Source organism: Anastrepha obliqua, chromosome 1 (assembly GCF_027943255.1).
Source record: "Anastrepha obliqua isolate idAnaObli1 chromosome 1, idAnaObli1_1.0, whole genome shotgun sequence".
Taxonomy (NCBI): Eukaryota; Metazoa; Arthropoda; class Insecta; order Diptera; family Tephritidae; genus Anastrepha; species Anastrepha obliqua.
The window spans coordinates 40234999-40258285 of NC_072892.1; the positions used below are offsets into that span (position 1 = coordinate 40234999).

At 39.8% G+C, this 23287-nt stretch overlaps 1 protein-coding gene across 1 annotated transcript; it reads right to left on the bottom strand.

Annotated features, from left to right (window-relative positions):
- Positions 1-351: 351 nt before the first annotated feature.
- On the bottom strand, positions 352-13448 carry LOC129251195 (serine proteinase stubble). The gene is made up of 9 exons (XM_054890558.1): positions 12409-13448; positions 12074-12339; positions 11363-11796; positions 6880-7284; positions 6471-6828; positions 5995-6184; positions 769-1066; positions 553-702; positions 352-486 (listed from the first exon to the last, which is right to left on the bottom strand). The coding sequence occupies exons 1-9, from the start codon at positions 13446-13448 to the stop codon at positions 352-354; spliced, it is 3276 nt and encodes a 1091-aa protein (XP_054746533.1).
- Positions 13449-23287: the final 9839 nt, after the last annotated feature.

A 23287-nucleotide genomic window follows, 5' to 3' on the forward strand; every position in this document is an offset into this window, starting at 1 on the left:
ATTAAATTCATTTGCTCTTCCTTAACTTCGCCTATAATTAATTCACTTTTTAATTGCGACTAACTACTTTCATAAATATAAATCACATAATTTATATAAATTAGTATTTAACAATATATAATTTCATAATTTTTTGTTTTCGTTTTTGTTTTGAAAATAGGGAAATAAATTAGAAATAAGAAAACATGCTTATCATAGGAAACAGATGAGAGCACAAAGTACTCTTCAATCGAACACTGTGCCTAACATATTGCAAAACAAAAAATTAAATTAAATAAAAATAAATCCTAAACTATTTACAGTCGAATTTAAAACGATTGCATGCCGGCCTTGTCACATATGCCATGCCCATCACGACACATTCTCCATGATCCAGGGCACAAAGCGTGAGATGCGCGTGCACACACCTGGTAAATTCGCCTCAGCACAGCCAATGCCCCACGAGATGATGCCAGCCAAAAAAAAGCGGCCATCTGCGGATTTCACCTATTTGTGAGAAAAATAAGTAGAATAATTATAAATATCTAAAATGAAAAAGTCACGCAAACCCACCTGCAGCGGTCCACCGGAATCGCCCTGACACGAATCATGTCCACCATTCTCATAGCCCGCACACACGAAGATATCCGGTATCGACTCTTGACGACCGGCGCGCGCAAACATTGACTCACAAATGCCGTTACTCACAATCGGCACAGACACCTTCATGCGAACAAGAATGAAATAAATTATGAAATATATTTTCACCAGTTCGTATGCACCGCTTACCTCTTGCAGCACCGACGCCAGCGTGCCGCCTTCACTGAGACGTCCCCAACCGGTCACCGTGGCATTCATGCCAATCAATAAACTCTCCGTTTGCGGCAAGCATATGGGACTGACATGTGGCGCAAACTCCACCGGTTGTTCCAATTTTACCAATGCCAAATCATATTCGTAGGTGAAGAAATTATATTTGGGATGTACGACCTTTTTGGCCACACCCCGTTCGATATAGGGCAACTGCTCTTGCACGTGTGAGAAATCATATTCACCGACGCGTATCCGCATTTGAGAGATGAGGAGACTGTAAAATGAAAAGGAAGCGTGTTTTAGTAAATACAAATAATAAAATTCTTTGTAATTTTTTTTACGAAAAAAATGGTTTATGGATAGACAAAAGTAGACTTGGTTTTAAGTGCTATAAAAGCAAGATATTTAAGTCTTGGTTTTAAGTACTTCTTTTATGGAGATTTCAAAACCGCAGGTATTTTTTTGAAACACCTGTTATTTAGGAAATAAATTGAAAAATAAACTTCACATTAATTTTGGGCGTTCACTCGTTTCCAAAAAAATTAACAGTCCAGTATTTTCTTCAGTAATTTCGACTCTGACAATAACGCAAAAGTGTCCAGTAATAAATTGCCACTATGCGAGCAATCGTTCTCTCTGTTCTTTCTTTAAAACTCTGTTGGAAATGTTCGATTAGGCTATGCATTTAATGTATCTTGATGATAGGCGTAGTTTGTTTGTTTGTTTATGGTATTTGTTTTATTGGAAAAGTCAATACACTACAAAGATTCTTACTGATTGAAGCTATAGCCCAGATTAAAATATTTCGATACCGAAGAGTCCTCGTTGGACTGAAAAAAATAAAAAGTAAGCAGTGGGTAGGGGCAAATTGCCTTTTATCACGTCAAAGCCGACAGTTAGAGAGAGAGGATAGTTCTTCTGCTTGAAAGGAACTTTAGGTTAAGTAAAGGAGGCAAGCTTTATAGGGATGGAGAAATGGAATCAAAAAATTTTTGGGAACTAAGGGTGGCCACCGTAGTCGAATGGGCTACCATTCGGAAGTGCACAGGTTCGAAACTTCGGGCTGGAAACAATTATCTCCAAGTGTATTTTTGCCATAACAAAAGCTCCTCATAAAAACTTAATGGCATTCCAAAAAAATTGGAAAAGAAGCATGGTGAAATACCCCACAAAGGATGTAGGCTCCAATTAATTAGATTAATTAAAATATCTAGGCATCTAGCGCCATTTTAATAAAAACACTTCTTTGTTGTTAAAATTTCTTGAATATTGTTAGTTAGGAGGCAATATAGTTAGCAGGAGTTACCTTCTCCGTCCATTTTTCACAAGTGTGACATATATTTATATCGTATGGTGGCGAGCCTTGAGATGCTGACCGAAGACACTACTCATCCAGAGGGTCTGAGTCTTTGTATGTAGTACTAGTTTAGTAGTGGAATACTTTATGAAAATATTAGGCATAGTACGACTTCGAATATAGTTCTCAGTCCTCAAACTTTTAAAATAAAGTTGAAAGAGAAGTTTTTTGTTGTATATTTTAATCCTCGGTCTCCCACCTAAATGCGCATTTTTTCTCCTTTCTCAAAACAGATTAGTGAAAGTTCATCGGAAAAGGTAGTAAGAGGATTAAATTTTCTACCAAAATTTTAAAGGGACAATTTTACGGGCCAAAGACAAAAAAAAAATCATACGGTTAAGATGAGTGAAAGCTTTGTCTAAGCTATTGTTTGCCAATTTGGTACTCCTCTATATGTATTGTTTGAAAATCAATTTTATGACTGTAAGGTATGTGTTGATATACATTAAAATTAATTTAAAGTAATTTCTGCGATCAAAGTATGGCTGTAGTGAGACTTCAGTCCACTTTCTTTTATATATATATTTATATTTTTTTTATATGAAAAGTGGTGGTGTTCTTAACATTTGAACGGTCCTTGGAATAGAATTAGGAAGAACAAAATACAAAATAGCGTTCGCCTTTTTGACACCACATAATAAGATTGATGAACATGATGAACAAATGATATGTGACTTGCATGACTTCTTTCGTAAAAGCCCTACGCACAAATAGAAAGATATATTGGGAACTGACTTTAACATTTATTGGTCAGAGCACTGGATTTAAAACATGGCACGTCTGGTTTAAAATTAACTTTCTTGAAATTATTACTTTTTTTGTTATAAGAGGGAAAACGATTGATTGATGTAATTTAAAATTGTTTGCTTTGTATGAGAAGATATTTTCTGTAGTAACTGTAAATTTAAAAAACGAAAAATTAATCTATGGCATTTTCGGAAGTAACAACATTCAGTTCCACGCCATTGGATTTCTTCTTTATATTGATATGTTTGCTTTGCTGTCAGGCTTTATGTTCCCAAGGGAGTTCTTATAAAGCGTTAAAAAACTTAAAAATTATAGTACCCTTAAGGTATCGGCATATATCGGCCACTACTTAGTGAAGAGTGATATTCTCCTGCGCAACTTAGTGCTTGTTTATTACATTCTTTTTTGTTAACCAGCAGTGTATCTCTCATGTTGTATAGAGTTTGAAATTTTTTCAAATCTTCTGATATCCTTTTGATGTCGAAATTATTCCATAAGAAATCTTTGAACGAAATATACGAAAATAAAAACCACCGTAAATAATCACCTGCAATAATCGCCGTTTCTAATACGCTAAGAACTACAAATCTTCCCTATTTTTCAATCACAAATTTTATCATCCAGTTGCCGAACGAGGGATGTTATTATTTCCTTTTTACATGGGGTACCAGCAATTTCAATTTCTATTTGCCTACAAGCCATTAGTTATCTAGTTAGTGACTCTCTTACTTAAGATCTTTTTCAAGTTCACATTTATGTTAGGTCTTTTCAGATGTGCCTATCCTTGGAAGTGAGTACTCAGCTGTGATCTACTTTGTTTTTTTCTGCCACATAACGCACAAAAGTCAGCAAGAGATCCGCAAGAGAGTAAGCAAGTATATGACTAATCTTGCATCATATCGTGTAAGGATAGCAGACCAGATATGTTGGAATTAGGAATTATCAAAGACAAACTGCTCCGTGCTTAGTTAGTTAAGTTTACAGGCGCCAAACATCCAAGCCTGAAAGCTTATCATATATATATATATATATATATCGCGTGTATGCTGTAAATTGAGAGTCAAGATCTCTGAATCGTATCCGTGCTCAAGCAGCTCAGCTGAGTAGTAGATACTGATATGATTCCACTACATCGTTCTAAATACGTTTGCGGAAGGGAGTTCAAGTCTTGAGTCACACCGCATGAACTTTTTTCGGATAGCATCAAACTACGACTCCAACTAACAACGAGAGGTGCGGCTTTGTAAGCCTCAGAACCTCTCATCGACCACCTCCGAGTTGCTCGTTACCAGAAGTACTTTGCAATGGTGAAAGTCAATGTTTTTGCTCAGCACTCAAAATACTAATCAGATGACAAATGGGTTCATGGATATTTGAAATAGCTCTGCTGGAATTTATCGAGATATACCTTCTACTCAAATATGGACGAGACGTTATAAATAAAACGGTCCGCGGATGACATATGGCAAAAATAATTTTTTTTGTTTTTTGGTAGGACTGTTATAAACTTACATGACAAATTTCAGCGTGATATGTCACATAGTTTGTTTTCTGTGCTACTCTAAAAAAAAAAAAACAAGTCAAGCTCGAGTGTGTTCTTCGAATTTAACGATGGAAATTCAAGTTGAACAAAGAATTTGTTTGAAATTTTGTTATTCCAACAAAATTTCGGCTTCAGACGCCTTAAAAATATTGCAGACAACCTATGGGGACTCTACTCTATCGCGTGCACGTGTTTTCCAGTGGTACAAATCGTTCAAAGAGGGCCGTACATCAACCCAAAAAACCACGCCAAAGTCACTCAAAAATTAAGGTTATGCTGACTGTTTTTCTCGATTACGAAGGTGTGGTGCACTCGGAGTTCCTTCCGCAAGGCCGATCGGTTAACGCTGAATATTATTTAGACGTTTTAAAGCGTTTGCGCGAAAACATTCGTCTTAAAAGAAAGGAATTGTGGGACAACAAGTCATGGTTCTTGCATCACGATAATGCACCAGCTCACACATCACGTCTTGTTCGCGATTATTTGAACAAAAATAATGTTAATATCGTTTCGCCTGATATGGCTCCATGTGACTTTTTCTTGTTTCCCAAGCTCAAGTTGCCGCTCCGTGGAAAACATTTTGAGACAATTGAAGTCATAAAAGAGAATTCGAAGAAGGAACTGAAATCCATACCTAAATCGGCCTTCCAGAAATGCTATGATGATTGGAAAAAACGTTGGCATATGCGTATCGCCTCCAATGGTGATTACTTTGAAGGAGGTAAAATAAAAATTGAACAATAATTAACCGTTTTTGTTTTATTAAATCAGTCTCGTTCATATTTGAGCAGAAGGTATTAAGTATAGGTATATTTATACTTATACACATATATAGTATACATATAAATGGTGTTGACACCCTATTTTGTATGTTTGGCCAACCTCCTCCTCCTATGTGTGCCGTGCGTCTCGATGTTGTTCCACAAAGCGAGGGACCTACAGTTTTAAGCAAACTCCGAATGGCAGATGGTTTTTTTATGAGTAGCTTTTTCATGGCAGAAATCCACTCGGATGTTTGTCAGTGTCTGCTTGCAAAATTTATCGATAGAAAAAGAAACAAGTTTTCTAAAATCTCCAGAAAAGTACTGCCTAGTCGTTTTACCCACATTGGGCGTTTAAATTATTTTAACTCTAGATGATGGAATTTGTTCACACTTCCTAATGACTTCCGGACAGGTACGAGTATGTAAAAGAAATTGTTAAAAGTCAACATGACTTTTGAGCGGCTTCAAGTTTTTTCTTTATTATACTAAGATTTAATGAATTTTTGTGAATTCTGTAAAAAGTTTGGAACTTTGAATTATGAGGTTTTTATAGCACAATGAACTACATTTTTATAAAAAATTAACGAAAAAATGTAACATGAAAAGTATTGCGCAAATTGTAAAAAGATGACGTGACTTAATTATGTGACTGCAAGTGTATGTATTTATATTGCTCCAAGCAACAAGAAAGCGCCAAAAACTGGTCTTATTTCTATATTTTACATATACGCACACATTTATGTACATATATTATATAATATATGGTAGTTAACAGTTATTAAATTACTTACTCATCGACACAGTGCCCCGCTGTAGCGATCCAGTTCTCATTGATCAGCGCGCCCCCACAACGATGCGTACTCGAGAAACCGAAAAACGTAGTGCGACGCACCGACACTTGCCACGGCCAACGGCCGAACGCCGCACTCTTACCTCCCACGATACGCGTCTCCGGACGCGCCAAAACCGGTATGCCACATTCTACAAATCCATCAGCAAAGCATAAAAAAGAAAAGGTGGGGAAGAAAATTGAAAAATGAGAAAAAGATTACCTAAGAAAAACAATTAAATTTTTATGTTGTTGCACGGAAACTTGAGAATGATTAAATGCAGTTAAATGATGGCTTACATCGTCTGCACGACGCTCAATGCCAACATCACTCATTGAACGCCGATGCAAATGCCGCAGCGTGTGGAGTGGATAAGATAAATGGACCGCATCTCAAGCAGTAAAAAAAGACTATTCCAGTGAAGTTATAAAACTTACCGCTACGTGCCGCAGTGATGATTTTGAGAGTGGTGCTATTATCTGTCAAACTATCGGAGATCTCATTCGATTCGATCGTCGTAAGATTGTGTGGCGACAATGTGTGATGTTGTTGATGTGATTGCTGCGGGTGTGGGTAATGTCCATAAGGAGGCATATAATGCGATGTGGTGACATAAGTGGATGAGGGTGATGATGATGATGATGATGATGATGATGAAGTTATTGCTGATGTGGAAGAACTTGGACGCGTGGGCGCCACTGTTGATGCTGTGGACCATGTGGGGCGATACGTAGGCCGGATGGGTATCGTCGTGGAGCCACTGTGCGATGTTGATGCGGATGATGTGGAAGAAGACTGCGACGAGCTTGATGGCGCTGACGATGATGATGTGGATGATGTTGTAGCCGCTGAAGTTGGTCTATTCTTTTGCGTTGTTGTAGTCATTATGGTTGTTGTTGTTGGCTTCTTTGTAGTAGATTGCAGTGGATAAATTGCGTCGCCACCACCGCTGCCACTATTGCTGCCGCTGCTGCCGCTGCTGCTGCTGCTGCTGCTGCTGCTGGGCACACCACTTTCGCTAATGACCCAGCTGGGCGTGGTTGGGCGCGTGTAAGGACGCGTTGTCGTTTTCACCGTCGTACTATACGGTATACGCATTGTAGTTGTTGTTGTTGTCGTTGTAGTAGTTGATGTAGCGCTGCCAATGCCGGCGGTGCTCGCCAGTGTTGTGGCAGGCACTTTCGTTGGTGGCTTCGCATACATAGGCGGCGGCTGATATTGTGGATATTGTTGATGCTGGTGGTGTTGGTGCTGCAAATTTAAATTATGAGATTGAAATTATTCAAAGTTATTTATGTCTAGTCGGTGCTCATGTCAGTGGAGATTTTTCATGTGTCAGAAATCAATTTTTCATTTCAATGCACCACAAAAACGCAACCCGTGCGCAGGCGCACTTTGCATTGAAACGAGCTGTTGTCGCACGAAGTTGCTTTTTACGCTGGGACGACTTTTGGCTTACCAATGAGTTATTGCAAGCGCTAAGAGGGCCGACTCTGCAAAGTAGCGTAGCAAGTCAACTTAGGTCCAGTATTGGTGTACTTAAGCCTAAGACACACACACACACACATACAGTGCCTACACTTAATTGCTTCTGAATGGCTCGTCATTTAGATAGTTAACTGAGAAATATTTACTGACGAAGAAAATAAGGTTTCCGACACCGACACCTAAATAGTAAAGAAAGCTTCGAGTTTTGCTGGAGATATTTTGAAATTTTAGAAACCTCGACTATGAAACGAGAATTTTAGAGTGTAGAGCTGAATTTAAGGAAATCGTTCCGGGAGTTATTCCTATGTCATGGACTCATGGATTCAAATAGGGGAGTGATTCTAATGAGAATATTTAACAATAAAGCCCCAGGTGGATTATCATTTCGTACATCAATAACAAAGCACTAGGATTCTCGACTTAGACTCGAAAATCTATAAAATGTTTAAAAGGAGACAAATATAGAAAATTACTCCTTTATCCATTAATATAGGAAGCACAATTGACTGTATTGATCAGACGAAGAAATACTTCAAAAGTGATTACCACAGGCCGCTGTTTTATTAAATAACATTTCGAAGAAATTCAAAAAAAACTACAGTGAGCACATATATTCAAATAGGCTCCCATTTTAACTCAACTAAATAAAAGTACGTCAATGGAAAGGGGTTACCATATATACAATGAATATTAATACTAATTCTCCAATATCATACCTTTGGGGCAATTGAAGTGGCCTTGTCATTAACTCGCTAAATTTACTCCTCCCATTTTCGTTGAGCTTATAGATATTAAAATCTTTTTACCGAGAGCGCGCTTGCATAGAGGAATTTTACAACCCTTCGAAATAGAAGCTTGACCTCGCTTTCAGTATCAGATCACTGTATGGAGAGGGGTTGTGAGACGATAAAAAAGTATGCTAAACAGGCACATATAATACCTGCCATAGCAAACCCGAGAGAGAGCTGTTGCCTTCACTTATGGACAGAGCTAAGAACTAATGTTGAAATGCTAGAAGACGAGTCCCTGATTGTGCTAAGCAATGTGGAGAAAAAACGGAATAAAGCTGGTCGGGATGTCGACCTAAAAGATGAGGTGAAAAATTACTACCGCCATTAGTGTGCACTGGGAGGACTTAATTTTCAGAATGTAGAGATGAATGAACAACTGCTCATAGAAAGAAACAAACGTATAACAGGGCGTTTTAGCCGAGCTGTTCTGAGAAGATGATCAAGATCGGAGAGGTTGCTAAAAGGTCTTGATCTAATTCACCAGAGTAGTCTTGAGTGAACTTACAGATCTTGTTGAGGTTCTATGAAAGATGATCGATATTGCTAGTACCCATGTCTCGCGGGAGGAGGGGAAGAGCTCCAAATTGAACGTATAAAGACGGAGCAAAAATAAATAAGAAGAGTAAATATTTGTTTGAATGCCTAGCACACTTCGAGTCAATGGGCATTTGGAACTCGCAACGCTCCTTAGAAAAAACTGTAAGCGTAAGAGAGTCTCTCTGCATGTCTTGGAGAGCGGCAGCCACCGTAACCTAACCTAACTTAACCTCTGATTATACATAGGTATATAATGCTCTTTTTGAATGTTTAGCCGAGCTCCTCCCCCTATTTGTGGTGTGCGTCGTTGGCGTGCGTCGTGTTGTTGTTGTTCCACCTACAGTTTTGAGGTTCTGCCGACTTCGAGCCGGCCCTCGTTTTTATGAGGAGCTTTTTCGTGGTAGAATACACTCGGAAGTTTGCTATTTATTAAAAGTGTATCATCTTACAGCGTGAAACTCTCATCACTCTCAATTACAGGGTAGGCCATTTAAAGCGGGCCCATCTGGCAACCCTATAACTTTTGACAGGAACGTCAGATCGACTAATGACATAGCGCGTTGGAAGCGTCAGTCCAAGACAATTTTTACCATGGAGCAGTACACTCCAAAAGAACGCGCTGAAATAATTCAGCTTTACATCCAAAATAACTTCTCAATTGTGAAAACTCAACGTGCGTTAAAAAAAAAAAATAAAGTTAAAAGTGCGCCATCCAAAAGCACTTTACAGCGTTTATACGCAAAATTTATTAACCACGGTAGTCTCAGCAATACCAGCCACGCATCCAGACAACGTACACGACGTTCTGCTGAAAATATCGAGGCTGTACGAGCCAGTGTTGAGGAGGCTCCGCGAACATCGAGTTATCGTCGTTCTCAGGAATTAGGCATCGCCAGGACAACACTCAGGCGCATAATTCGCATCGATTTGAAAATGTTTCCGTACAAAATTCAAATGGCACAAAAATTAATCGATTTTTTGAAGCCATTGTTCCCTGGAAGGTTGATTTCGAAAAATGGTGATTTTCCGTGGCCACCGAGATCACCAGATTTGACGCCACCGGACTTTTATTTGTGGGGTTATCTGAAATCCAAGGTATACATCAACAAGCCAAGGACTCTAACTCAACTTAAAAACAATATCCGACGCGAAATCGCCGCCATACCGGCCGAAATATTGGCCAAAACGATGGAAAACGCCGGAAAAAGGACACATTTGGCCATCAAGGCCAGAGGCAAACATTTGAAGGATATCATTTTCAAAAACTAGCTGGAACAAATCTCCTTGAATCAAAATAAATGATTTTTCATATCAACACAAAAAAAAATGTTTTTTTCAATGTTTTTTTTGAGAAACAAATGGGCCCGCTTTAAATGGCCTACCCTGTATTACATTTAATAACATAAATTAACAATCTAAAATCAACAACTCTCTAATTTGTTTATTTTAAGTTACGCCCAAACAAATCATTTATAGACGCTTCTCACCTACTCCAACCTACTCTGGTTTTAAGTTACAACTTTGACAGATATTGTCATATTTCTTCGTGGTTCTAAGTCATACAGGTTACGAGGAAGATTATTGAATTAAGCCTGTGGGTGAGTTGTTAGTTCAAGTTCTATGAGCGAGATCAAAACTGCATAGTTAGGCTTACTCACCACTGGGAAAGCTTAGAGTCTCAGAAGCTGTAGAGTCGGGTAGGTTAGCTTGCATGGAAGTTCTCGCTGGTGGAGGTGAGAACCTATATGCAACCACACGTCATGCCAACCTGTTGAGAATTTAAGACTTGTGCCAGTTGCAGACTAAATCAGGTATTCGCTTGAAGATTGACTGAGTGAAGTAAGGTCCAACGAAGAAAAGTGTTGTCGGGATCTTCTCAGCAATTCAACAATGTGCATGCTTCACCATTTATTGCTGTCTCATTATCAGCATGACTGGACATCGGTCTAAACCAAGCATTAGCTACTACTCTACTGTCAACTGCGATTAGGGCTTTACGATGTCGCAAACAAAGTACGTAAACAGCACAGAAAATTTAGTGGTCATATGCGGCATGCCACACACAAAATAGACGCCGCATTTGGAGTTACTGATACACTTTAGTGGATCAATCGACCAAACTGCACAACGAGTGGATGCACATACACTCTGTATGAATGTATGTGTGTAGTTTAATGCTGCACCACACCCAAATGACGAGCAATCTTTCATCAGGTATTTTCAAACAATAAAATGTCGCTCAGGGCTACATAAACATTTTTATATCAACTTCAAAGTCGTATCGTTGTTGGGCGATAATCCGCCCATGCCACAGTAAGTGCATTCATGGTACATATGAACGCATGTATGTATGTAGGTAAGGGAGGCAGGCAGAAATTCGTCAGTATGTCAGTTCGTAAACAAATGAGTGAGTGTTTGAGTAAATGACCTCGGCATGTAGTCGGACCTGCCGTGCGTCCCGCTCACTTTTTGTTGGGCATCGTACAATGTGTGTTGCGGTGGTACATACATACCTGTTGCTGCTGCGAATTGATGCCTGCCGAGGATGAAGTGGAGGCTGCGGAAGCGGAGGTGAACGGTGGCTTTGGTCGCGTCAACGACAACGCCGATATTGGTGTTGTTGACGCGGTGTTCGGTGATGATGCAGGAGGCAAGGAGGATGGTTTAGTAGACACTGACTGCGTTGACGTCGACGGCATTGGCCTTCGCGTCGTGAACACAATAACCGGCGATGTGTGCTGCTGCTGTTGCTGCGTCAGTTGGAAGCTGGGCAATTGTGGCTGCGGCAAGATAGGCTTCTTTGTTGGTTTTGATGGCTTCGAGGGACGCATACCGGTCGGTTTCTCCCAGCTGGGCGGCCGTGGTTTGGTAATAAAATTCGGCTCAGTCGTTATGTGCCAATGGTGTTGCGTTGCGGCTGTCAGTTGGGGTGATGTATGCCAGAGATCTGTATAAAATCATGAATTTAAATGAGGGACACCGACGTAAGTGCTTCATGTAGGCTCAGGCAAGTATGCAAAATATTACTAGTGTAAGTGTGGTGCAGTAGGGGCGTTCTTTTTTACATAATTTTTTTATTTACATATTTTTAATAACAAAGTTTAAGTATTCTTTTACAAATGAGAGTATCTTCAAGATAATAGAAAGTGTCTCTAAAAATTGTGTTAAAGAAAAAGCATAAAAACACCCATACGTTGCATATTTGGTAATAGAAAAATACTCACTTGACGCTGTTACCGTCGACGTAGCCGCTGCCGACTGCATGTCCAACAGGACTGCGTTCGAAGTCCAGTGCGCATTAGTCTTCTCCGTTGAAGTGGTTGTTGTTGTTTTGCTCGTTGTTGAGGGAGACGTCGAGAACGATGTCGTGCTGCTTAACGAGGAGGGTTTCGTATATTGTGGCTTATGCAACGCACCCTGATGGTGCGGCCCAGAGGGGCGTATGACCAGCGTTCCAGCGCCGTGCGGTCGTTCGATGGTAGTCATGCCACTACAAAAACAAATAGAAATCACTTCGCTGTAACCAAATATTTCATTAAACTGATCCACTCTAACTCACCTAATGCTCGGCTTGTGGGGCTGATGCGGCGGTCGTGGTCTATGATTCAGACCGCCAATACCGAGCGGTTTTGTGGGCCGCGTATAAGAGAACGTTTGCGGCATTACAATATTATCTGTGTAATTGTGTGCACAACACGAGCCGAACATAAACGAGTCCACGCACATGCCCACATGTCGGCCCTCGGACTTGATGCACTCCCACACGAACATACAGGTGCCTTCGATGCGTCCAATCGAGCAGGGCTTCTGACTGATTTTGTAATTTTGACTGCGTTGCAATTGATTCACCGACAACGCATCACCGCCATCGGGTAGGCTGTAAGCTGATGCAGCCGCCAGCGTAGCAGCCGATGGTAGTTGCAATGCATTGAATGCATACGCCACATTGCCACCTATACTGTGCGGTTGGCGATAGTTGCTATAAACGCCATCATCGAAGGCACTACCATCGTCACCTTGCCGACTTCTGCTACTCGTGTAAAAATTATACGCATCCGCGAGCGTGTCGCCCGCTAGTGGCGCACCGAATGCGGCCGTAGCTACGGGCAATTGTCCTAACAGCTGCATAAGGCAATTGGCTAATAGTAAGGCTAGTAATACTTCTATTATTTGGTTAAGGCAAGCGTTGACTCGTGTGCGCTTCAGCGGCGCTAGTGAGGAAATGGATGAGAACCACAGCGTCACGAACTGCATCATAGTAGCCGTTCTCGAATGTGGCCGCGGCCGTCGCCATCGCCGCCTACACTTCGATGCTGTTGTATCTGATGTGAGAACACTGATTGGCAAGTGTAGCAACTGTGGCTGATGTTGCCCCTTCACTGTACTATGCACCATATTGGTGTGGTTGCATAATTGCCGGCATTTGCGTTTAGTGTGCTGCTGTTGTTGCAGCGCTGACGTCGCTGTTGACTGTGATGACTGTGACTGCTTCTCCGCCCGCATGGACAGCGTGTGCCTGTCTTCGCTGCTTCCTATGTCCGATTGCCTTGTGTCCGTGACTAGCCATCTTCGACTATGACATTTACTACTATTCCACATGTTGCACAAATATTAGAATTCTATAAAAGAAAGAAAGAGGAAGGTTTGAATAATATTGCATAAATATTATAATTCTATAAGAGAAACAATTAGAGATATATGAATTGGTGAACCAGTTTGGAAATGCTTATTGAAAACCCCCTTGACTGGTATTAGAAATATCAACATTTTTATTAGACAATTTGAGGCGCCGCCAGAGACGAAATTTGGCCTTATGGCATACTGCGTTAGAACTATAGAGAGATCTTTTTTAGCAAACTTGAAATGTAAATAAAAATCAGCTGTTCGAGTTAACTTTGTTGCGGTGGAACCGCTCGACCTTTGCGATTCTTAACATAGATCTTGAACGGGCGCCATAGCCGAGTTAGTTTCTGTATAACTACTACTTGTCAAAACAAATATAATGCAATGCTGAAACATCATAGGCAACGTTGGATTCAAGTGTTTTTTTTTATTTTATTCACTACAGCTACAGAGATATAATAGATGAAATAAAAGATATCTTAAGACTAAATTTTCGTCCGCTTTCAGTTACATGCCATAGCTCTCATTGTCTCTGTAAAAAACCGGGGTCAGCAGCAACGGTCAAGGCCCGATTGGAATGTAAGAAGTATTAGCTCGCCCGCCGTATTCCCTTCCGATTATTGCCTGCTCCGGCCGACGACAGTAACCTGTCGGGGTGGCACCTTACACCATACAAGCATATCAGAAGAATTGGTTTGGTTCGTGGACAGCTTCAAAGAGTAAAGAATTCCTTCGATGTGGTATTTGAAAGTTACCAGAGGTATGGGAAGTATGGGCAAAAGCAGTGGCCAATAAAGCACAATATTCTGATTAAAAGCCAATGTACGATTCTTTCACAAAAATGTTTTTTTTATTGGTTGAAGAGTTTGTATTTTCTTAAAATTTGTTCGTGTTCTTCAGCGTTGAATATATGTCTATTTCTAAGACTCCTGCCCCCCAGATCTTGACCTTCACTTTGTAGCACAGTGTAATTGAACCGTTTTTTTTTGTAAAGAAAAATCTCTGGTTCGTTTTTGGACAGAATTCATTTGCAAAAATTAATATCAAAATTAATTGAGGGTCTAAAATATGAGCTTCTTAAACTCCAAACCGATTAGATTGCATTTATTCACAATTATTTTACTTAAAGTATTACAGTATTTCTTTCTGCTATATACCCCTTTCTTTGCCTTTCAATTCCGACAGGTCATAGGTCTCTAATAGAAAGTGACTTGACTATTTAATTAATGTATTGCATATGTCGATAAGAAATGATGGCAATCAAAATATGTCAAGTCAAGTGAAACGCTTGTGGCCAGACAGCCCAGACAACTCACTCACTGGCAGACACTGGACGATCAAGTTCACCGTCGACCGGCTGGTCGCCTAGCATACATAAAACAATCAGCGGCATAGTGCGGTGGCCAGTCAAACGCCAAACGGACTGACTTAAGGCGGTCAGTTAGTCAAAGTAGTCAAGCAGTCAAGCAGTCGAACAGTTTGTCAGGCAGTGAGTTAGCGAATGTTGAACGATATACGAAGTTGTCAATTGAATGGCAAGCTGGTGGGGTTTTATATGGCTGAGTGTTTGACTGGCATTGAGATTGTAAAACGCATACACATACAAGTACATAGATGTGTATACGAGGGCCGTTAGAAAAGTACATTTAAAGTCAGAGAGATGGCACTACTAGCGCATATCGTGGTTATGTTTAGTTAGTGATATCTCTTGGAAGAACGCACACCAAGTTTCAGCCAGGTCGGTGAAATTCTTTGTGTTTGGCATTCGTTTGAATCGAGGAAGTCGAGTGATTTTGGAAATAAGATTCCAACTCGTTTGACATCCACCCTACTCTCAAGACTTGGCTCCCTCGGATTCCTTGGATTACTATTTGTTCCCCAATTTGAAGAAATGCCGGGGAAAAGATTTTTTCTCAAACGAGGAGGTGATTGCTGAAACGAATAGGTATTTTTAAGACTTGGACAAATCCTAATGTTTGGAAGGGATCAACAAACTAGAACAACATTGGACGTAGTGTATAAGCCTAACAGGAGACTATGTGGAAAAATAAAAAAGGTTTCCCCCACACATTAAGCAGTTTTTATTTTTGCACAGACTTTTCAAACGACCCTCTTATATCCACAAATCAAGCGTGCAAGTAACACATAATGCATGCATACATACATACAAATGAATATGTAAGGAACAATATAATGAAAAATTAAAAAAAAAAACATCAAACTTACAAATTACAAATTACAAACAAACTGATTAATGAATGAAAGAAAGAAAGCGCGCTCGGCCTTTCAAGTTCTTCGTCTGTCATGGGCCTTTCCTCCTGCTGAGGCGGCGCTAAAAAAAGACAAAATCAGGCGGGCTGACGGGCGATCAAATCAGCTGGGCGGGCACGGCCAGCAGGGTTTTACAGTCATCAGACAAGCGAAACCTGCCAACCGGCAATTAGCTACAACGCATTGTAATTGTTGTTGCTGTTTTTGATGTTGCTGTCGTAATGTTGCACCAGCAGACATAGAAAAAAGTATTAAAGAAGAAATTAAAACACACATGCGCTTTGCATAGATTGTGGTTGCAACAACTTGTGGCAGCAGTAAAATTAGCAAACAAAAAATTGTTTTTTGTTCATGTGGAAAAACTGACGAGTTGAACAAAACCATTGACTGGTTTAATTGCAACTTTTCACTTTTGCGAGTGCATATAAAAGCTTGCAGAATAGAAACATAAAAAATACATACAAAAACAATCACAACTAAAGGTAAATCTACGTGCAATAGCTTTGCAGTAGTCGCTTATAAAGCAAGACGAAAAACGGATACCATAAGCCTTTTGCATATTCCTCTCCTTTGCTTGATAGACCCTGAAATCGAATAAGGCATATTGGCCGGGACCGTTCAAAGTTCGACGACCGTTTTCTCGCTGTTTGGTGCGCTGACGCCCGCTACCATCAAACACTTAAAGGCAGTATCAAGTGCTCTTTGGATGAAGTGTTGAAACCAGCAAATCCACCTTTGCGTAATTCCGTTTGGAATAATTTACTATAGTTCGCTGATCGCGAAGTATTTGATTTCAGGCATCAGAGAGCAGATATCTTGAATTGTTAAATTTTGTTCTACTAAATTTCGGTTACCTGAAAAAAAATCTTATATTTTTGAACTATCCTATGGTTGAGAATTTCGATCTTCTTCAATTTGAGGTGCGCCATTAGAGTTTCTGGCGAGGTGAAATAGGTCCCTCAGCTTACTTTGATCCAAGAGGTGCAGTATTTGGAAACAGGACTCTTGATTGGAAGGCTGATATTTTAAGAAGCGCTCCTTATTAAGCTTAAAATAAGGTTTCCGGAGTGGGTTTTATTAGTATGAAAAGCGTACGTATACAAGATCGAAGCTCATGCTGGGGTTATAGAAGAAAGTATCAAAAATTGCTGAAAATGTTTAATGTTGTGGTGAAAAATATGCAAAAATTGTCATCTTTCGATAATTGGACCCCAAAAAATATTTGGTATGGGAATAAGTTTCCGTCCTCGTAAAAGAGGTATCGCTGCTGACACTATTTTTGTGATCGCTCTAGTAATATACTGGTGATTTAAAGGTGTATATGTGAGGTCTCGATCGCAGTAGTTCACATTCGTTTGAAGTGTAAAGATCCTTTTTTATCTGACGTCAAAAATGTATACGTTCGTCCCGAAAAAACAGCCTTTGCGCGAAGTCATGCTTCATTATTACCTTTTAAAGAAAAGTGAAGCCAAAGTTGACAGATCAACCATCGGTAATTTTATAGAAATTTTCTTATTGCAGAGTTCAATTTTTGATTAATTTTTGAGTTGTGACAGACAACATTGTTATTGCCACAAATTTATTATTTCTTTCTTTATGTATTTATATGTATATTTAAACGAACTATTGTAAAAATTATTGTAATGTAAGATGAAATATTTATAAATAAATAAAGAAGAATTACTACTACTACCATCGGTAAACGTTTGCACGCGATGGGAATGGTCCAGAAAGCAGGTAACTGGGGCCACATCAATTGAAGGAGAGGAATATCGAGAGGCGTTAGGTGACGTGTGAAAAAGTTTTCTGCTTCGTAACGTCACTAGCGATGAAAAGTGGATCTATTATGACAACCCTAAGGGTGGAAAAAGTTGGAGCCTGCCAGGTGAGTCGGTCCAAAATTATTTATGCTTCAAATGTTATGTTGTGAATCTGGTGGGATCAGAAGGGTGCCATCTATTATGAGCTCCTCAAACCATCTGAAACCATCACTGGCGATCGTTACCGACTGCAGCTAATGCGTTTGAATCGAGCTCTCAAAGAAAAGCGGCCGGTATGGGACTGTAGACATGACAAACTGATTTTGCTGCATGACAACGCCAGGTCACACGTTGCTAAATCGGTCCAGAAATATGTAGAGGGACTGAATTGAGAAATCATGCCCCACCCGCCGTAGTCCCCAGACATTGCACCTTCGGACTACCATCTGTTCCTATTAGTGCAGTCAGGCCTTATTGGAGTGCGGTTCGCTTCTTACGATAGCATCGCAAACAGACTCAATGAACGGATCAAGCCAAAAGAACTCGAATTTCTCATCAAAGGAATCCGTATGCTGCCTGAAAGATGGAGTAAAGTTGTAGCTCAAATTTGGAAGTCCAATTGAAGAGTATATATTAGAAATAGCCTTGACATAAAAGTCAAACCTAGCTGGGGTTTTACGATAGTCTTCGATGAGTGTACTTTCAGAAAAAGCGAACGAAACCGGGCTCGTCTTCGGCTGCCTGACAATTTTCACACAGTGTTACAGCAGTGTGTTTCAATAGGATCTAACCAAAGAAGCAGCCGATTGACTGCTGACTGGTATAATAGCGTGTAAGGAGATACAAATGTAATCTGATAGCCAGAAGGTAGCTGAAGTATTTTAATATTAGTCAGGAACTCCTTGACTTCCTTTGGAATTGCATCAGAATACTTCTCGAGTCAGGCAAGGCAAACAGTGATCCTTCGGGCCAAGGAAGGTCCCTATCTAATAATATCGCGATTCTAGTTCGTACTAAGAGTATGATGAGGTGGAACCATTTCTGTATTCGTCACCCTGTTTTCGCGAGCCAACAATTCAGATATTTTGGTTATTACTTTTTAAATACGCCTGCGAAATTTCTTCTTTCTATTAGCCGCCTTAGAAATTTTCTTACAGCACGGAGTGTTTTTCCATAAACATCGTTCGGATATATCCGTGGCTCTTCTCTTTTACAATCTTTCATTTTGCTGCCTTAACTTTTGCATATAAGTTTCTCTCGTCTATTGTGGAAAAGTTAGACCTGAAACGAATTTAAGTTGGACTTGGAAAAAGGATTTTCCGAGATTCTAATGAATATCATATCTGCAGCGGCCGCCGTAGCCGAATGGATTGGTGCATGACTACCATTCGGAATTCACAGAGGGAACGTAGGTTCGAATCTCGGTGAAACACCAAAATTAAGAAAAATATTTTTCTAATAGCGGTCGGCCCTCGGCAGGCAATGGCAAACCTCCGAGTGCATTTCTGCCATGAAAAAGCTCCTCATAAAAATATCTGCCGTTCGGAGTCGGCTTGAAACTGTAGGTCCCTCCATTTGTGAAACAACAACAAGACGCACACCACAAATAGGAGAAGGAGCTCGGTGAAACATTCAAAAAGGGTGTACGCGCCAATTATATATATATATATATATAAAGTGGGGATAGAACTCAGTAGTAGACGTAAACAACTTTGCAAAATAGAATTGATTCCGTCCAAATTGGGAAGACATTTGCGAATACTTTGAGTCTGAGTGAGATTTCTGATTTTTCCCATTAATGTCAGTTAGAAACTTCATCGCTTATATATTTTTTTACATATAAGAGCGTACAGTTGTTGGAATTGACATAATCGGCACCATCAATAATATGATGCTCGAAATCCAATTGAAGTGGAAATGGAAGAAGTCATCTCAAAGCTCTCAACAATTCCATTCTGTGTTAGCATTTACATATATCCAGTTTATTATTTATTGCTTTTCTGAAATGAGTATTTTTATAATTACGGCAAGGGTTCTTAACGAACCTGTCCTACTCAAGTTAATCGCTGCATTAAATATGAACTTTCTTTTAGAACATCTCATCTTATGGGATGAATAGCCATTGTTTTTATCGGTTTATCGTAATATTCATATTTATGTGAATGTATGCATACACATGCATACATATATATAACAGCAATTTGCATGTGTGTAGATCCGCTTTCAAGCGATACTATCTCTGCTACTCGCGCTTACTTTTAGTTTCACGCTGTGGGACGCAAACACCAACAACAAACGAAAACAGACAAACTGCAGCAACATAATCTATAGTCTGCAATTAAAAATTGTGCTTAGCTAATGTTGCTTCTTGGTTGTTTCTGGTGGTGTTGCATGATGTTGATTTTTGCAAACAGGCATACCTATGAGGATAGTTTTGTGTACAGCACACATATGTATATGCAAACATACACAAATATGTTGCTGTTGCTATTTTCTTTTGGAAACACCAAACGCCACTATTTGTTGTTGTTACATTTGTTTTTTGTTTTTTTTTGTTTTTGCATGTGCCAATCCAGACTGTGAATTATTGACACCAGGCGTTGTTGCTTTGTTGCCCATTTCTTCTGCCCTGCCTAACAGCCAGTCTCAAGCACTTTGCCGTTCCGTCTTTCCTTGCTGTTAATGCAACTTTTTCCAAATATTTTTCCATGCTGTGGTTTTTCCTAATTTTCCTGTGTTTTTGCTCCAAGTAAATTAATTATTTGGTTTTTGCTTTCTGTAGTTTTCGTTGCTTTCATTTATTTTTAATGCATCTTTTCTTTCATTTGTATGTCGACATTTTTAATTAGTGTTTATGCGTTATTCGCTTTTCTGTTCGCCTGCCACAATCCACTTTCGACAAATCACCACATCGCGGCAGTCCAGAGGACATAAATGACAATTGGGCACCACTGCAGCTGGTTGATGAGGTGTCGTTAGCTGGTAGGCGTTATGAGACTTGCAACCAAAGGAAAAGTGGAATTAATGAAGTATGTTTTGTTGATCATAAATATACTTATATTTTTTACCAGTGCCTCCAAAATAAACAGAGCCTAACTTATTTTGGTCGGGTACATTAGATGGCAAGGAATAGAGATCCATTATATCCTAAGAAAGAATATAAAATCCGAAAAATGGTATATGAGAATGAAGCGCTTGTGATGCTGGCTGGCAGCGAAAAATTCACACAAAAAATTTGGCGAAGCATAGATGGTATACCCTTCGAACGATTTGCTGTAAGATTAAAGACAGCGGTGACTGAAGGCTGATGTCCAGACCGAGCTCATGTTATGGATCGACCACTTCTTCAATCTGCTAATGATACCTTAGACCTGATTCACCAATCGCTTACGACAGAATGGGCATCCCGTTACGCAACTGCGATGACTAAGTCTTACAAAAGGTTGCGATCGCTACAGGGAGTATTGCAACGCGCGTATCTGCTGGTGGAGTCAGAGCAAAAGGAATGTCAGCTCTGCATGGAAAGGCAAAGGGAGTTGCTTTCATTTAGCTTCTCTAATTGTCGCCATTATAAAAAAAATTGAATGCGGCTAAATAGAAGTAGTGGTTACGTCCACATATTTATGTGCAGAAGACCTGAAAATCCGGAGCACATTGAAAAAAAAACTTACATGAGCTAAGGCAAATTCAAAACTGAATTGGGCAATCGTAATATTCAGGGATGAAAACTAAGAAAAACATTTTTCTAATAACGGTCGCCCCTCGGCAGGCAATGGCAAACCTCCGAGTGTATTTCTGCCATGAAAAAGTTCCTCATAAAAAATATCTGACGTTAGGAGTCGACTTGAAACTGTAGGTCCCTCCAATTGTAAAACAACATCAAGACGCTCGCCACAATTAGGAGGAGAAGCTCCACCCAAAAAAAAGGGTATACGCGCCAATTATATTCGCCCTTTTGGGCGAATAATAGCATACGTCGGTCCCAATCTACTGCTGATAATCAATAACTTCAACGAAGTGTTAAGGATCCAGTTAAAATTCATGTTTGAGCGGTTTTTCTCAAAAAGGATTTGGGTTTTTTTTTGTGTTTACCCCCAATTTGAATGCAACAAAAAGAACTAGTCAACCTTGGTTTCTACAAGAAGACGATGATCCCAAGCATCGAAGCCTAAGGTGCATGGAGTGGAAACAGCAAATGGGATTGAAATGTTGGATAAGGCTTCACAGTCGCGCGATGCAACGCTGATGCAACAGTTAAGCGAAAACTCAATGGAAAAAAATACAACAAGCAGTTATCACGGCAAATTCGGTTAATTTTGAGCCGATTACCTCCACAACTTGCGCAGAAATTAGAAGATGTGAAGCCACCAGTTAATGGTGGTGACTATACATACGAACGGCAAACGGTTTTTTATGAGAAAATTTTTATTGGCAGAAAAACACTCGGAGGTTTGCCATTGCCTGCCGAGGGGCGACCGAGGGGCCAGTAAATATATTGCGTACAATAACTAGTATAAGCACATACAATGCAGTTTGTTGCATACGAAGGCAGACGTGTATGATGAAGTTATTAATTAAAAAACATTCTTAAAATTAAACTCTGGTATTTGGTTTAATTACCATTGGGCTACAAAGTAGCTGGAAGTAGATTTTGCGTATGACAACTTTTCCGCCTCCCTTACCGTCTAGCATCCCCAAACCATCACTGAGCCCCCACCATGGTTAACACTGCCGGCTATATTATTAAGATTTAACTCTGTGTTAACTTTTATTCATAATTTTTCACGACAATAGTGAGTAAACCGTAAAGTTACTTTAATCTGGGTTCCGGAACATCGAAACATTGAAGGAACCGAAAAAGCGAACGAACTGGCAAGTGGGGAATCTGCCATGAAAAACATTCTTGAAGAATCGGTATTCACACCAATGGGTGCAATCAATAATGCAATTTCCTTAAAATATCTACAAATCGCGGAATGCAGTTGGAGAAACCAGACAACAGCAAAGCCAGCAGAACGTTATGGTCCACATAGGACTAAAAACAAATGTCAATAGTGATAAATATGAAACGAAGGGATGCCTGCAGAGTCACGACAGTGATAACTGGCTTCTGGTCTATCGAGGAACAAGCAGCCAAAATGGGCATAACGCACAACACACGCTGTCATAATTGTAAACAACCAGAGAAAAATGCACTGCACTATGGAAGGAGAGAATATCAACCCTGGGCAAAGCGTTCGGGAGTTGCGAACAACTGTCTGGCTTAGACGTCAACAACCTCTTGCTACAAATAAGCGCTAAACAAGATTTTACCGAGTGGCAACAAAAAGGTGCGGAAGCGCTAGTTGGATTCTGGATGAATCACACTTTAACTAACCAAGCAACCAACTGGATTCAGTATTACTAAATTTGCATTCATCTGAAAGTGGTCATGATTTTTTGCGATTGCGATCCATTATTTTAAAATATTTGCCAATGCTTATAAAATGCTTTCCAATCTCATTTTACACCTTAGATTTCAATTTGGGGCAACTATCTTAGGATTGGTTCTTAATTTGCGTACGATTACGCTACTTTCCCTGCCACTGTAACCGTAATCACCCGAAGCGCGACTTATTTGCTGTGTTTCCCGTACATTTATATTTACATTTGATATATATACCAGCTTTTGAATTGTTGTTATCTACTAAACGACCGATTTATCATAATAATTTATTCCCTTTGGGGTCTAAAAAACTTGTGTGCTCGTTCAACGAATTCTCCTTAATGGATTTTATCGATTCA

Coding starts and splice junctions, on each gene's coding strand:
- LOC129251195 (XM_054890558.1), bottom strand. CDS start 13,448: ATGTGGAATAGTAGTAAATGTCATAGTCGAAGATGGCTAGTCACGGAC. Junction 6,829..6,879: donor AGAATAGACCAACTTCAGCG/GCTACAACATCA, acceptor AGCTCGTCGCAG/TCTTCTTCCACATCATCCGC. Junction 1,067..5,994: donor GCGGGGCACTGTGTCGATGA/GTAAGTAATTTA, acceptor TTCATTTTACAG/TCTCCTCATCTCTCAAATGC.